The sequence below is a fragment of the Bufo gargarizans genome, chromosome 6, assembly GCF_014858855.1.
Source record: "Bufo gargarizans isolate SCDJY-AF-19 chromosome 6, ASM1485885v1, whole genome shotgun sequence".
In the NCBI taxonomy this organism is placed as follows: Eukaryota; Metazoa; Chordata; class Amphibia; order Anura; family Bufonidae; genus Bufo; species Bufo gargarizans.
The window spans coordinates 72,231,513-72,249,030 of record NC_058085.1 but is presented as its reverse complement, the minus strand read 5'-3'; the positions used below and the strand labels follow the sequence as shown (position 1 = coordinate 72,249,030).

The following is a 17,518-nucleotide window of genomic DNA, read 5'->3' as shown; positions in this document are numbered from 1 at the left end:
TCCGCTCTGGAGGCGGACACCAAAACGCTGCTTGCAGCATTTTGGTGTCCAACTGGCAGTGCGGAGCCAAACAGATCCGTCCTGACTTACATTGACATGACAGTGCGGATCCGCACCTAATGCAGGTGTGAAAGTAGCCTTACCATGTCTTGTATTTGGATAATTCTTTGTGGGGTAAAAACACAAAAAAAAAAAAAAACACACATTTCCACCAAGGTTTTTGGAGTTTTGACATCATGGCGTAGTGAACGTCATGATGTCAAAACTCCAAAAACCGTGGTGGAAATGTTTGTGTTTTTACCCCACAAAGACATGACATCCTTATTTTGCAGCTCAATACGATTATGGCGATACCAAACTTGTATAGTTTTTATTATATTACTTTATAAAAATAAAAACCTTTGAAATAATCTAAATTTTCCATGCATCGCCATTTTCTGTTAGCTATAACTTTTTTATATTTCTGTCTACATAGCTGAATGAGGGCTTGTTTTTTTTGTGGAACGAACTGTAGTTTAAAATTTATATTATATACCATTTTTGTGGTACATGAGACTTTTTGATTAAGTTTTGGGGGGACAAGGTGACTAAAAATGGCAAATCATGTGTTTTTTCATTTTTTCTTGCTACGGAATTAACCGTGCAGTAACATTTTTTTTTTATATATATATATATTTTAATAGTTCAGACATTTTTGGACTCTATGTTTAATTTTTTTTATTGTTTATATATTTTTATATGTACAATTGGTAAATGGAGATGATTTTAAATGTTTTATTTATTTTTAAAACTTTTTTTTTTTACTTCTTAATAACTATATTAGCCCCCATTGGGAGCTAGAACCTGCGATCTTTTGATCTCTTGTCCCATTCACCCTAAAAGAGGTCTATTAAAGAGGACCTTTCATGTTTTTTTTTAGTTTAGATAAATACCTTTTATTTGCGGGGTACCCCGTGCTGATGCTGCCAGGAATGGGTGGCAGCATCCGCACGGGGTACCCCGCAAGTAAAGGTATTTATCTAAACTAAAAAAAAAAACATGAAAGGTCCTCTTTAAGGTGAAAAGGATTTGGTTACAGCAGAGAGGTTCTATAGAAATATGGAAAATGGTGCAGAATTTTAACAAGCACTAAATTAGTAAGTGCCATATAATCATCTAGCAAACACATTGATCAACAGTAACTGGGAAGAGGCCAACCCCTTTAATGCGTCACTGAACACAGATGCCATTTTCTAGCATTCTTTTGGTTTATGACGTATGAACATATGTATATGTAGTATGAACAATCCCTTGTACTGTACTGTTTTTATGTTTTAGTTTACTTTGAGACCTATGGATGTCAGATGAATGTGAATGATACAGAAATTGCCTGGTCTATATTACAGAAGAGTGGATATGTCAGAGTTAATTCCGCTACAGAGGTAACATGTGCTTGCAGTCTTATGTCACTCTGAAGACGAAATACTGTGAAATTCCATTAATCTGATTCTTTATATAGTCTGATAATCTGCCATGTGTTAGCAGATGGACTTACAATTGAGTTATATGTACTTCTCATTATAAGACAAAGCTCTGGTAACTATACGCCCATTGAATGAGCCCGTACCCCCACATCCGGCTCAATCTGCATGTCTCTTGCCATTTGAGTATAGTTAGCTGAGTGGAGGGGTCTCCTGTCCTCGAGCCTACCCAGTAGTCTGTCCTCCTCGTGCACGGCACATAACGCTGGCTAGTGTTTTCTCTAAAACATAGCAGCTCGTTATGATTGTGGGACTTGTCATTGAAGGGCTTGTGCACATTTGCCAAACCCCTTCCCTTCTGGGCAGGCCAGTTAGCGGAATTATACTTACCTTGACCCTGGCTCCCAGCTTCTGCTCTCTCTGGCTTCCGCTACTCCACTCGGGTCCCTGGATGTAAACTTCCGGATTGACGCAGGTGCCTCCGATGGCTGGCTGCACCGTTGACCTGCTGCCCTTGCGTTATGTCAAATGGTCATGTGATGCACAAGTAGCAGGTCACCTCCGTAGCCAGCAATTGGCTGCAGCAGCGTCAAACCAGACGTTTATATCCAGGGACTCGAGCAGAGACAGGAGAGGGAAGGAGCCAGGAACCAGCATCAGGAAGCAGGTGTGTATGTTTCCCTTAACAGGTCTGCCCGAGGGTGGGGGTTGCTAAAAATTCCTTGGAGTCATACACACTTAGGACCTGTTGACATCACATTTTCTGGCTGTTTTAAGTATATGCTGGGAAAAGTTTCCAACGTACAAGTATACAGAAGGCTGCAATCTATCCCACTTTATTGGTACACAGTGGAATATGTTGCCCATGAGCTAACGTTAATAAAAAAAATTCTTTATCGTATACCTTTTTATGGAATAGCATTGTCTAATTTACTATTACGAACCAGAGAAAAAATATCCCAGTGTATACCTACTTATAGTCTGTTTGGTAACATATACCTTTTCCTGGTGTATGTGCTATGTGAACAGGCCGTAAGGACAGCTTGATGGTGTTGATTGGTTCCCTAAATATGTACATTACCGTTTAAATTTCTGTTTTTATTGCCAGTTTTACATGTTTGCTAATCACATTTTTCTTTCTTTTAGGCAGATGTCATACTTTTGGTCACTTGTTCTATCAGGTATTGTTTATTTGTATGTGTGTGTGTATTTACACAGACATGGTAGATCACCAGACATTACCCCTGTCAATCAGGGGGAGGGAGAGATCAGATCGTGAAATTCAAGAACAGAAGAAAGGATGAAGAGTGACGATTAAAGGGAATCCGTCATCAGAAAATGACCTATTGTTTAAATCATATTTGATAAATATAAAAAAATAATTAGCCAAAACTGCAGTTTTCACACTGGCCACTAGATCTAATAACATGTTGAGACTTCCTGTTCTGTACAGGTAACATTTCAGTAGCCATCTCAATTACAAGGACAGATTTCTTCTCTGTATAGATCATATAGGATGCACCATTCACAGTAGGTGATAGCACAGCTTATCTTCTCCCTTCTGACCTCTGCACTGCCTACAAAACTCTCCACTAAAAGCAAACGAGGTCCCCTCCAGTCTATTCTGTGTATGACTTAAGTTTTAACACATTGACTAGTGTGAAAACTGCATGATTTTTTAAAATATAGATAGGGCCATGGAAAATGTAAAAAAATAAATAAATAAGTGTTTAACGTAAAACTTGATTTAAACAATGCCATTTCCTAACAACACACAAATTTCTGAGCATGCTTGATTGTCGATTCACAAATTTTCCTGTTGGTACATGCTGCAGGATCGCTATTGACATGTGGCCATTTCATTATTGCAAAATTTTAAAGGGGGTTATCCAACCCCTATAATGACCCCGCTAATGTCCGGGCCCCTCTTATAGGTAAGACTTACCCTGCTTCCCGCACGGCCGCCGCTGCATCTCACCGTCGCTCTAAACAAAACATCCAACACCAACTGTGACGGGGTCGAGCTTCCCTAGCATTGGGAGGGGGGGTCATTATACTTTAACATTTTTTATTAATTTTTGGTAGTTACCTGGTCATAAGGAATTCCAGACCATCATTTTCCCGAAATAACAGAAATTTACTATATATGGTTATATAAAAGAGTCATATTGCCTATAAATGGCAGATATTGACAGGTCACTTCTACAGTGAGAATTAATAGTGGCTGTTTGTGTGACCGGACAGATGTCAGATTCTCAAATATTTTAAATTATTGTTTGGTCCTAGAAAAGTATTTAAAACTTAAAGGGATTGTCCTGATAGGGTATCTGGAAGTTATTGAGGGGTACCCCCTTTATGAGCCAGAGTATCAGCAGCTCCTCCACTGCACTCCGAGCCTGTGCATGTATTACATGCCATTGTTGCTGCATGAGAAATTATATAGCTGACCGAAGCTTCCCCCAGTGCTAACATATCACCACACCTACAGTACTTCATTTTCTGATGGGGTTGTCATTGCAAGATCATCTTCAAAGGTAGATAACATTTTAAGACACAGATGCATGCAACACTCAGTGCTATATTCTGTGACCCCCATATATCAGGACACAGACATGCTAAGGTAGCAATGTTTATCTGGCACTGATTTGGTAGGGAGGGTAGGGCACTGTGGTCTGTATGAGTTCCATATCAAAGGGCATCTGTCAGCAGATTTGTACCATCTGTGTTGGTCCCATGTTCATATGTGCCCACATTGCTTAGAAAAATAATGTTTTGATGTATGCAAAGGAGCCTATAGGGGCAACAGGGGCGTTGCTGTTACTCCTAGAGGCTTAGCTCTCTCTGCAACTGCTGCACCCTCTCCACTTTGATTGAAAGGGCCAGGTGTGATGTTTTCGATGTCTGGCTCTGTCAATCAAAGTGCAGAGGGCGCAGCAGTTGCAGAGAGCTGAGCCTCTAGGTTTAATGGCAACGCCCTGTTGCTCCTAGAAACTTATTTGCTCTACTCACAAAAAATGTGGGATATTTGGCTTGTGGGTGAAATTTAAGGATGAACCTAAAATGCACTCTAACCTTTATAGGTGAACCTATTAGGGATTGACCAATATAGTTTTTTTTTTAGAGCTGATACCGATAATCTGTGAACTTTCAGGTCGATAGCCGATAATTTATACCAATATTCTGTGAATATTCATTTTTGAAAAAAAAAATTCATACACAAATCTGCTGAAAATTAATGTTTATTGTTAACGTGTAGTTTTATTTATCTTTCTTTTTTATTTATACTTAATATATATATTTTTTTTACTAACTTTTATCTTCCTTAGGGACTAGAACCCTTGTCCTATTCACCCTGATAGCGCTCTATCAGGGTGAATAGGACCTCACACTGTCCCTGCTGCTCTGTGCTTTGTGCACACAGCAGCAGGGAGCTGACTATGGCAGCCAGGGCTCAATAGCAACCTGGCTGCCATAGTAACCGATCGGAGCCCCAGGCTTATACTGCTGGGGCTCCGATGGGAACTGCCACTGAGAAGGAGGGGAGAGGAGACCCTGTGGCCACTGCCACCAATGATTAATACTGGGGGGCTTGGGTGGGGGTGGCGCACTGCGTGATCAATGAAGATAACTCTCTTATTAATTCATATATAGGAGGCGTGAGCTGGCTGCAGAATCACATAGCCGGCTCCCGACCTCTATGACAAGTAGCTGCGATCTGCGGTAGTTAACCCCTCAGGTGATCGCAGCAACTTTTCATAGAGGTCGGGAGCCGGCTATATGATTCTGCAGCCAGCTCCCGCCTCCTGTATATGAATTAATGAGGGTTATCTTCATTTGTGGCGCAGTGGCCACAGCCCCGCCCCTCCTCTTGTCCTCCCTCATCTTCATTGGTGGCAGCGGCACAGGGGGGAGGGAGACACTGCTTCCTTGTCCCCTGTGCTGCTAAGGGAACACGGATCGCGCTGAACGCAGCGCAATCCGTGTTCCCAATTCGTTATCGGAATACCGGCAAAATCGATGCCGATACCGATAACTTTCAAAATCCTGAATATCGGCCGATAATATTGGTAAAACCGATAATCGGTCGATCCCTAGAACCTAATGTGACCTTCTCTGAACTATTGAATGCACATGTCCATCTGTTCAATGTTTCAGAACTTTCTGCACAACTTGCTGTTCTCTAACAAGGAGCTTAAGAGCTGGTTCAATTAGAATTGGTATTTAAACTGTCCTCCTCATCATGCTGTTCACATTTTGACATCATGAGACCAAGATGACACCTATCAATTGATCAACAGTACCTCGCCATTGTGAGGCTTCAAGTAGGATGTTCTCAGACGGAAGTAGGGTTGGGCGATATACCGGTATCACGATATACCGCGGTATAAAAAAAACAGCGATATCGCTGCGACATTTGCAGAGTACTTATACTCGTGCAAATGTCCCCGATACCTGATGGCCGATTGCAGCGGCGCTCTTAGCAGTTCGGCCGGCGTGGGGGAAGGAATTCTGTGACTCGCATTCCCGGCACCCGCCCTCTGAGAGGACGCTGTAATCTGCGCAATTAACCCCTCAGGTGTGGCACCTGAGGGGTTAATTGGGCGGATCACAGCATCCTCTCAGAAGTCGGGTGCCGGGAATGTTCTTCAGTCTCTGCATTGGTGGCAGTGGGCAGTGCACCCCCCCCTCCCTCCCCAGTATTAATCATTGGAGGCCACAGGGTCGCCCCCCCCCCCCATCATTGGTGGCAGTGGGCAGTTCCGATCAGAGTCCCAGCAGTGTAATGCTGGGACTCCGATCGGTTACCATGGTAGCCAGGACGCTACTGAAGTCCTGGCTGCCATGGTATTTTAGTGAGCAGCATTATACTCACGTGCGCCGTGGCCGCCGGGCGCTCCTTCTTCTCATAGGTCTGTGCGGCACATTGCTAATGCTATAAGTATAATGCTATGAGTATAATGCTGCTCACTAACATACTATGGCAGCCAGGACTTCAGTAGCGTCCTGGCTACCATGGTAACCGATCGGAGCCCCGGCATTACACTGCTGGGACTCCGATTGGAACTGCCCACTGCCACCAATGATGGGGGGACGACCCTGTGGCCTCCAATGATTAATACTGGGGAGGGAAGGAGAGGGGGGCGCACTGCCCACTGCCACCAATGATGGGAGGGGGACCCTGTGGCCACTGCCACCAATGATTAATACTGGGGGGGCGCACTGCCCACTGCCACCAATGATGGGGGGGACCCTGTGGCCACTGCCACCAATGATTAATACTAGGGTGGGTTGAGTTACCAGAGGGGGCTGATAAGAGGGAGAGGCTGGGAGGCGGCTGGGGAGGGCTGATCAGAGGCTGGGGAGGGCTGATCAGAGGCTGGGGAGGGCTGATCAGAGGCTGGGGAGGGCTGATCAGAGGCTGGGGAGGGCTGATCAGAGGCTGGGGAGGGCTGATCAGAGGCTGGGGAGGGCTGATCAGGGGCTGGGGGCTGTTTGTTGGACTTTTGGTTGGTCAGTGGTCACAAAATAAATGTGTTATTCATTCAATTGTTATAATTGGTATCGGTAAGTACTTAAATAAGAGTATCGGTACTCGGTCTAAAAAAAAAAAATGTATCGGGACACCCCTACTATAAACCACTCGTTCTGGTACAGAATTAACCCTGTAATGTTTTGTTGTTACTTGAAGTCAATTGACTAGTTACAGATACCCGAAATGGTGAAAAATGACATATAAAAGTATAAAAAAAATATCTCCTTGTGGCTGCCAGACTGCCCCCATACAGTATAACGTCTCCTTGTGGCCTCCTGGCTGCCCCCATACAGTATAACGTCTCCTTGTGGCTGCCCCATACAGTGTAACATCTCCTTGTGGCTGCCCCATACAGTGTAACATCTCCTTGTGGCTGCCCCCATACAGTGTAACATCTCCTTGTGGCTGCCCCCATACAGTGTAACATCTCCTTGTGGCTGCCCCCATACAGTGTAACATCTCCTTGTGGCTGCCCCCATACAGTGTAACATCTCCTTGTGGCTGCCCCCATACAGTGTAATGTCTCCTTGTGGCTGCCCCCATACAGTATAATGTCTCCTTTGTGGCCCCAAGTGGTTTTTTCTTCTAAATGGGCATTTATCGCGATATATATCGTTATCGTGATAAATTTCTTAATATTATCTGATATTAATATTTTTGATATCGTCCAACCCTAGACGGAAGTGGCCACTGAGCTTAGAGAGTCATCAGCAGGTTGCAACAAAGATACATAGAGACTGGACAAGTCAAAATAAGGCATAGAAGTTAACCTTCTTTTGGCAACATACCACACTGATTACCACTTAATTGTGAACAATGTCCTGTGGAACCGGATGATGAATGCCGCACAACTCCAGGCATTGTTTAAGGGACATGACAGTCACCCATGTGTCCAGTCAGACCATTCGAAACCATTTGCTTCAGTGTGGTCTACGTGCTAGATGACCTGCAAGGGTACCTGACCACACCATCAGGCACAGGCTCCATTGTCTTGCATGGGCCAGGGAGCATCTTCTCTGGACGAGGGGCCAGTGGGCCTTAGTGCTGTTCACTGATGAAAGTCGATTCATGCCGAGCAGAAATAATGGCTGCCAATGATGTTAGAGACATCAAGGAGAGTGCTATGCATCAGCCACTGTTATCAGACGAGCCTTTGATGGTGGTGTTACAGTGTGGGCAGGTGTGTCTACTCAATACAGAACTGCTCTACACTTTGTGACTGGTACGGTGAAAAGCCCATACTACTTGAATAACATCATTTATCCAGTCATTGTGCCTCTGCATGAACAACACAGGCCTAATTTCACCTTCATGGACGACAATGCTCCAACTCATCGAGGTCACATCATTAGGGAACGGCTGCTGGAGACTGGGGTAGCTCAAATGGAGTGGCCTGCACTTTCTCCAGATCTGAATCCCATTGAAAACCTATGGGATCAGCTGAGGCGCCGTTTAGAGGCTCGTAGCTCTGTACTCTAGACCCTCAATGAACTGAGGACCGCCATTCAAGAACAGTGGGATGCAAAGCCTCAGCAGACAATAAGCCGACTTGTGAACAACATGAGACGTTGTTGTAAAGCTGTAATTGATGTTCAAGGCCACATGACAAGTTATTAAGACATTTCCATTTTTGTGGGGGTATACCCACCGGTGTTTGTTTCAATAAATTGTTTAATATGAGGAAATCACCATTGTTGCTTCTACTTAAATGCCCTATAGATATAATATCAATGTAACGCTAACTTTAAGTTTTCCATAAATTTCACCCGAAAGCCAAATATCCCCAACTTTTTGTGAGTAATGTGTATTAAAACATAAATTTTCTCAGCAATGTGGGCACATATGAACATGGGACCAACACAGATGCCTTCAGCTGCCAAGCGCACATGCAACAGGTCAGCCAGTGTCGTAGGGACACATCTGCTGACATATGCCCTTTAAGTAACCTGTCAGGAATATGGGGGCCCCTGATCTCCTGCTAGGCACACCAGAGAGTAGGAAACTGTATTCATATCAGTTTCTTTATTGTAGTTTATGAAATGATCATCTGTTTCCGTGTCCTTTCTATAGATGGAAGAAAGTGGAAGCCCCACCCGTCAGACGCTTGATAGATTCTGTCTATGTACCATCAGTGTCTTAGATGCAGTATCCCTATAAGGCTACTTTCACACTTGCGTTTTGTGCGGATCGGTCATGAACGGATCCGTTCAGATAATGCAACTGTCTGCATCCGTTCAGAATGGATTAGTTTGTATTATTTTTAACATAGCCAGTTTCGTCAGACAGACACCAAAACGCTGCAAGCAGTGTTTTGGTGTCCGCCTCCAAAGCGGAATGGAGACTGAACTGATGCATTCTGAGCGGATCCTTTTCCATTCAGAATGCATTAGAATGCAAACTGGTCCGTTTTGGACCACTTGTGAGAGCCCTGAACGGATCTCGCAAATAGAAAGGCAAAACGTGAGTGTGAAAGTTGACTAAGTTCTTTCATGGCCCTTAGAAGTGGGATAGTCTTACAGTGTGGCCCTCGGGGCACCCCATGCTTTTGGGAAGCAGTCCAAAATAATAAGGGAAGAATTTAGTTAATTGAAGAGTACAAGTAAGTTGTAAGGGGTAATATTAAAATACATGGGTGGACTAATAAAATTCATTTGCAGAGAGAAGGCAGAACAGACTATTTGGAACCGTCTAAAACAACTTGGTTTCATGAAAAGGAAGCGGTGCAATTCCCAAGGTCCCATGAGGATTGGTATATTGGGTATGTCACACAGTACCTTTACTTAATTGGTGAACATCACAATAAATATGAGTATCTACCTTTCAAAATTGCATTTTATAGTATAATATATTAAAAGTCAAGCGCAGCAAAAAACCTATTTTCAATTTCAGTATTTGTTGATTTCATGAAGGTTGTATGGCCGAGAGGTTGAAAGAGGAGATCCTACAGAGGGAGAAGCTGGTGGATATATTGGCTGGGCCGGATGCATATCGGGATTTACCAAGACTCCTGTCTGTAGCAGGGACTGGTCAGCAAGCAGCTAACGTGCTTCTGTCTCTAGATGAGACCTATGCTGATGTCATGCCAGTTCAGACCTCTTCCAACAGCGTTTCGTCCTTTGTGTAAGTTTGCACCTCAGGAATAATATGAAATGTTTGGCTAGTCTCTCCCCCCCCTTCACCAGAACAAGGCATTGCTCCCGGTTAGCCAGAATCCTACTCCACACTGATGAGGGGCAACACCCCGAAACAGCTGTCTGTGGATGGATAACTGTCTTAGGTTTTCCCCTGTCACATCCTTAAGGCTTGTAACGGACCTAGATCTTGACATAGGGGCCACTTAACATGGTGGATCTGGTGATCTCTAAAATTGAATATCTGGCTTTCACTGTGTTGAAGACCTATAACTGGGGCTTCATGGTTATTTTGCAGATTACTGCTTCCGCAGAAACAGAAGAACCCCATTGATCTTTTCAAGGTGTTCAGTCTTTATTTAAATGGTTTTCCTGACTTACACATGCATGGTTTATCAACAGAATGGTGTGTTCCTCTTTCTAGATCCATCATGCGTGGTTGTAATAACATGTGCACATACTGCATTGTTCCGTTCACGCGTGGGAGAGAGAGAAGTCGTCCCGTCCACTCCATTTTAGAGGAAGTCCGAATGCTCTCCAGCCAGGTATGCAAATTCAGTGTGACAGAGCGACTAGCCCAGATATGTATACTGCAATTGTAATACTGCCACTCCTTAGGTCTTACAAAACCTTTGAAAAATAACCAATAACAGTTACATAATCCTGTATGTAGTCCCGTAGAAGGCCCTCAAACATTTTTCCCATGGATGTTAAGCTTACTGGTCTATAATTTCATGGTGAAGACCTAGTGCCCTACTCACTTGGTACAATGCCTGTCATGAAAGAATCTGTAAGTATTATGAACAGAGGCAAAGCAGTAACTGAACTGAGCTCCTTTAGAACTACAGGGTGTAATCCATCTGGACCTGGGGCCTTGTTTAATTTTTATTTATTTTTTTAGCATATTAAGGACCATATCTACAGTCAGCCAGGAAAATATGCTATTTGAGGTATTTACACCAGTGTCACCACCCTCATGAGATGCCCTCTCTTCTTTTGTATATACAGAGCTAAAAACCCCATTTAGGAGCTCTGCCTTCTCTTGATCCCCAGTGACCAACACCCCGTTACTGTCATTAAGGGGTCCTACATGTTTTGACCTTGTTTTTTTTTTTACGTTTATGTATTTGAAGAATGTTTTGGGGTTGTTCTTACTTTCTTTGGTCACCTGTATTTCATTGTGTATTTTTGCTGACTTTATTACCCCCTTGCATAATTTATTTAGTTCTTTATACGGTACTTTTTAAAGGCTACAGCTGACCCCTCAGATTTGTATTTCTTAAAGGCCCTCTTTTTGTCATTTATAGCACTTTTTACACAATTTTTAAGCCATGTGGGGTTTAATTTTATTTGCTTGTACCTGTTACCTCTAGGAATGTATTTAACAATATACTTACCCAAAGTAGATTTAAAGCACTCCCATTTAGCATTACTGCCATTATGTGACAATAGTTGCTCCCAGTCTATGTCCTGAAGTGCAGTGCTCGACCCTGGGAAATTCACCTTTTTGAAATTAAGTGTTTTTGTCCTACTGACCTGAGTTAGTTTTTTACAGTTTAGTTGGAATATAATTATATTGTGGTCACTATAACCAAGGTTTTCATGGACAGTGACATTTCTCACAAGCTCTGCATTGTTAGAAATTACTAGATCCAGAAGAGCATCGACTCTAGTAGGATCTTCTATAAACTGTCCCATAAAATTATCCTGAAAAAAGCTGAGGAATTTTCTCGGTTTTGCAGCAGAGACAGAACCATGTTCCAAATCTATGTTTGGATAGATAAAATCTCCCATTATCACTACTGTGCCAGCCTGTGTCGCCCGCTCTATTTGCACATACAGTTGATCTTCTATCTCCTCAGTGATATTAGGGGGACTATAGATCAAACCAGGAATAATTTTTTTATTATGTTTTTTCCTCTCTGAAATTCCACCAACAAGGTCTCAACATCCTCACAACCTTCATCCACAATTGTAACATAGTAAAAAAGACATTTGTCCATCCAGTTCGGCCTGTCATTCTGCAAGTTGATCCAGAGGAAGGCAAAAAAAAACTGTGAGGTCGAAGCCAATATTCCCCACTTTAGGGGAATAAAAAATTCCTTCCCGACTCCAATCAGGCAATCAGACTAACTCCCTGGATCAACGACCCCTCTCTAGTACCTATAGCCTGTAATATTATTACACTCCAGAAATACATCCAGGCCCCTCTTGAATTCCTTTATTGTACTCACCATCACCACCTCCTCAGGCAGAGAGTGCCATAGTCTCACTGCTTTTACCGTAAAGAATCCTCTTCTATGTTTGTGTACAAACCTTCTTTCCTCCAGACGCAGAGGATGTCCCCTCATCACAGTCACAGTCCTGGGGATAAATAGATGATGGGAGAGATCTCTGTACTGACCCCTGATATATTTATACATAGTAATTAGATCTCCTCTCAGTCGTCTTTTTTTGTAAATTGAATAACCCTAATTTTGATAATCTTTCAGGGTACTGTAGTTGCCCCATTCCAGTTATTACTTTAGTTGCCCTCCTCGGGACCCTTTCTAGCTCTGCTATGTCTGCCTTGTTCACAGGAGCCCAGAACTGTACACAGTACTCCATGTGTGGTCTGACTAGCGATTTGTAAAGTGTTTCTTATCACGGGCATCTATGCCACTTTTGATGCAACCTATTATCTTATTGGCCTTGGCAGCAGCTGCCTGACACTGGTTTTTGCAGCTTAGTTTGCTGTTTATTAAAATTCCTAGATCCTTTTCCATGTCAGTGTTACCGAGTGTTTTACCATTTAGTATGTACGGGTGACTTGCTTTATTCCTTCCCATGTGCATAACCTTACATTTGTCAGTGTTAAACCTCATCTGCCACTTATCTGCCCAAGTTTACCCACAACATATGTTAAACTTACCGGCCTATAGTTTCCAGGCTTTGTGTTTGGACCCTTTTTGAATATTGGCACCAGATTTGCTATGCGCCAATCCTGTGGGACATTCCCTGTCAGTATAGAGTCCGCAAATATCAGAAATAAGGGTCTGGCCACGAAATTACTTAATTCACTTAGGATACGGCGGTGTATCCCATCCGGTCCTTGCGATTTGTCTATTTTAATCTTTTTAAGTCGCTGTTGTACTTCTTCCTGGGTCAGACAGGACACTTTTATGTCAGCCACACACCCCCATAACAGCGTCAGCCACAGGCGCCCCATAACAGGGCGCCAGCCACAGGTGCCCCATAACAGGGCGTCAGCCACAGGCGCCCCATAACAGGGCGTCAGCCACAGGCGCCCCATAACAGGGCGTCAGCCACAGGCGCCCCATAACAGGGCGTCAGCCACAGGCGCCCCATAACAGGGCGTCAGCCACAGGCGCCCATTAGTTCAAAGTTTTACTCTCTTTGGCAATTAATCTCACGCTCTCTAGTTTGTCCGCTTTTATTTGTTTTTTACATGTTCTATTTTTTCCTTATAGTTTTTCAGTGCTTCTATGCCACCCTCCTGTTTTAGTGATTTATATGCTTTCTTTTTGTCATTTATTGCTTTCTTTACAGTTCTATTTATCCACATTGGTTTCTTTTTGTTCCTTAACCTTTTATTCCCATACGGTATGTACCTCTTACAATGAGATTTTAGGATGCTTTTAAAGATATCCCATTTTGTGACTGTATTTTTATTTTTGAGGACTTTGTCCCAGTTAGTTAGGCCTATGGCCTCTCTTAGTTGGCTAAATTTAGCTTTTTTGAAGTTTGGTATTTTTGTTCCTCTCTGTAGAAACGCTCTTTTGAATGATAATTGGAAGGTTATTACTTTATGGTCACTATTTCTCAGGTGTCCCCCAACCTGTACATCTGTTGTTCTGTCAGGCCTATTGGTTAATACTAAATCCAGTATGGCCGTCCCTCTAGTCGGGTCCTGAACCATTTGGGAGAGGTAATGTCTTTGGTTATTGCTAAGAACCTGTTTCCTTTATGAGATATACAAGTTTCAGTTTCCCAGTCTATATCTGGGTAGTTGAAGTCCCCCATAATAACCACCTCATTATGATTTGCCACCTTGTCTATCTCGTTTAGTAGTAGATTTTCTGTGAACTCTGGTATATTAGGTGGTTTATAGTAAACTCCTATTAGTAATTTATTATTGGTTTTAGCTCCATGTATCTCTACCCACAATGACTCCACATGTTCATGTCCCTCACTTTTATCTTCCCGGAGTGTGAGCTTCAGACAGGAAGCTGTGGGCATCGGACTCGCTTTCAGCTTCTGCGCATGCGCCCGTCACCCATAGCTTTCTATTGGGCATGCGCCTGATCTCGGAAGGTCGGGGACTGCAGAAGCTGCCTAGCTAAGTGAATATTGATGAGCTGGGCGGCGCTTCAAAAACGGCGGTTGGGCTGATGCTGGCTGGGCGCAAGAGAAGCTGAAACCCCGCCCCTTTGGCAGAAAGAACAGCGATTAGTTCAGGTTATAAAACGTGAGTTAACTGTATTCATAATGTGGACAGGGGGGATACTTATATGTTTTTAATGCACATTAGAAGACCTGTGCATGGATATGTACAGCTAATTATGGTTATTGGGCCTGTCAGTGTCCCTTTAAAGAGGACCTTTCACTAGTATACAAACTAAAAACTAACTCTATCTGTGGGCAGAGCGGCGCCCAGGGGTCCCCCTGCACTTACTAGTATGCCTGGGCGCCGCTCCGTTCGCCCGGTATAGGCTCCGGTGTCTCAGCTCCGTCTGTTGTACTGGACTGATTTTTTTGTAGGAGGCGTGTCCCTTGCTGCAGTGCTGGCCAATCGCAGCGCACAGCTCATAGCCTGGCTAGGAGTTGTGCGCTGCGATTGGCCAGAGCTGCAGCAAGGGATACGCCTCCTACAAAAAATCAGTCCAGTACAACAGACGGAGCTGAGACACCGGAGCCTATACCGGGCGAACGGAGCGGCGCCCAGGCATACTAGTAAGTGCAGGGGGACCCCTGGGCACCGCTCTGCCCACAGAGTTAGTTTTTAGTTTGTATACTAGTGAAAGGTCCTCTTTAAGCTTTTGACCTAAATCCCTGAAATAATTTTTAAGGACTCTTGACCTACCTCTAACTTCGTCATTGGTTCCGATATGGACCATGACCGCTGGATCTTCTCCAGCCCCTCCCAGTAATTTGTCAACCCGATCCGCGATGTGTCGAACTCTAGCGCCAGGAAGACAGCACACTGTTCGGCGATCACGGTCTTTGACAGATTGCCCTATCTGTTTCCCTAATAATGGAGTCTTGTTTCATACTTAATTTCATATCACTCCTGGCATACAGACATACACCACCACCTTTGTGTTTAGCCCTATCGTTTCTAAAGAGTGTAAAACCTTGAAGATTTACAGCCCAATCATGAGAAGAGTCCAGCCATGTCCCAGCAACACAATAATAACAATAACATTTGTAAAGCGCTTTTCTCCCATAGGACTGAAAGCGCATAGATATGTCTCAATACAGGGTTGCAGGCTGAACTGTGTTACAGAGGAAATAGTCAGGTGTTCATAAATGCCAGACTAAACAGGTGGCTTTTCAGTTTGGAGTTAAATGCTTCCAGGGATGGTGGCAGGGAGTCCCAAAGTGTAGGGGCGGCATGGCAGAAGGCTCTGTCTCCAAAGGTTTTGAGGTGGACTCTGGGGATGATCAAGTTATTCGATCCTTTTGATCTAAGATTAAGGGGGGGGGGGGGGTGATGCAGTTGCAACAAGTGCTTCAGGTATCCAGGGCCTTGATTGTGCAAGGATTTGCATGTCAATAAGCCAATCTTAAACAGAATTCTCAATTTTATCGATAGCCAGTGTAGTGAGCGAAGGGTTGGTGTTATGTGGCTATGGCGGGGTTGGCTTGTTAACTAACAGCCTTGCAGCGGCATTCTGTACTAATTGCAGGCGATGCAGGTCTTTGTTTGGAAGGCCTGTGTAGAGAACATTGCATTGCAGTAGTCCAACCGTGATGTGATAAAGGCATGAATAAGGTTTGGGAGATCTGCTGGAGGTATGAGGTGTTTAATTTTTGTAATGTTCTTTAGGTGAAAGAAGGAAAGTTTCACAACAGCTGAGATTTGATTCCTGACGCTTAATTCCCCATTAATCAAGACGCCCAAGCTGCGCACAAAATCTGATTTGTTCAGGTCGGAGCTCCCTATCTTTAGTGGTGCTGGCTGAGACTGGAGCTGCTTTGCTGTCAAGCACTGACCTCCGATAACAAGAACCTAAGTTTTTTCAGCATTTCGTTTTAGCCAGTTATCATTCTTCCACTCCTGGAGCTCAGCTGAGCACGTATTTATTTGTGGGGTAGGATCTGTGACGCCAGGTTTGAAAGATAAATATAGCTGGGTGTCATCCGCATAGCAGTGATAGGTCAGGCCATGTTTTTGTACGATTTTTCCAAGTGGCAGCATGTATGTGGTGAACAGTAAAGGGGATAGTATCGTGCCCTGGGGTACACCGTATTTTAGTGGTGTAAGGTTGGAGAGGAAGGGCACCAAGGATACCCTTTGAGTTGAACCACTGGAGAACTAAGCCATCTATGCCACAGTACTCCTGTAGCCTGTTGAGCAAGATTACAGATCAACTGTGTCAAAAGCCGCTGAGAGCTCGAGCAATATTGGGATGGAACATTGACCTCTGTCTCTTGCCATGAGCAGATCATCACAGATCTGGGTGAGGGCTGTTTCACAGCTGTGGTGTTTTCTGAAGCCAGATTAAAGAGGGTCATTGATGCTGTTCCTTCAGAGCCTGGCTTCAAGTTGGAGATAGCATTTTCAATAACTTTCCCCAGAAAGGGAGGTTGGAGACAGGTCTGTAGCTGTTTAGAGCATCTGGGTCTAAGGATGGTTTCTTGAGTAGCGGTCTGACGATTGCTTCTTTCAGACAGGTGGGAAACCTGCCTTCTTGTAAGGAACAGTTGATTATTTTGTGGAATGCTGGTCTAAATAGCTCAGGGCATTTCAACATGAGCTTAGTTGAGCCAGGGTCTAGTTCACAGATAGTTTGGCGAAGGTTTAATAGGATATCTAGGATATCTTCTTCAGTAATTACCTTGAAATCAGACCGTGGTGGTAGGCTTTTTTTGCATCCATATGGCTCTAATTTGGTTTCCGGTGCTGTGAATTGAATGGCAGATTGTATGGAGGAGACTTTGAGAAGAAGTGGGCAAATTTCTCACACAGGTCTTGTGAAGGTCTGATGCTGGATTTCCATCACTATTTCCAGCACACTTGTATAATATTCAAATTAGCCTCAAGGGGAGGGGGGGGGGGGCATGGCGTGTCTTCTGCTCCTAGTGGCTCAGTTTTCCCACCTCGGTCACCTCCCTCCAAGTCTTGATTGACAGGGCCAGGCAGCGTTCGCATCCACCTACTGGCCCTGAGT

General features: G+C 43.9%; 1 protein-coding gene across 4 annotated transcripts in view; it reads left to right on the top strand.

The window, feature by feature from the left end:
- CDK5RAP1 (CDK5 regulatory subunit associated protein 1) overlaps window positions 1-17,518 on the top strand; it is a 71,242-nt gene that overhangs the window by 7,078 nt on the left and 46,646 nt on the right. For all 4 annotated transcript variants that reach the window (XM_044297412.1, XM_044297413.1, XM_044297414.1 and 1 more), the window contains exons 3-7: window positions 1,318-1,421; window positions 2,607-2,641; window positions 9,651-9,751; window positions 9,903-10,113; window positions 10,549-10,669. In XM_044297412.1, coding sequence (XP_044153347.1) covers window positions 1,318-1,421; window positions 2,607-2,641; window positions 9,651-9,751; window positions 9,903-10,113; window positions 10,549-10,669 — 572 coding nt within the window. The remainder of the gene's footprint in view (window positions 1-1,317; window positions 1,422-2,606; window positions 2,642-9,650; window positions 9,752-9,902; window positions 10,114-10,548; window positions 10,670-17,518) is intronic.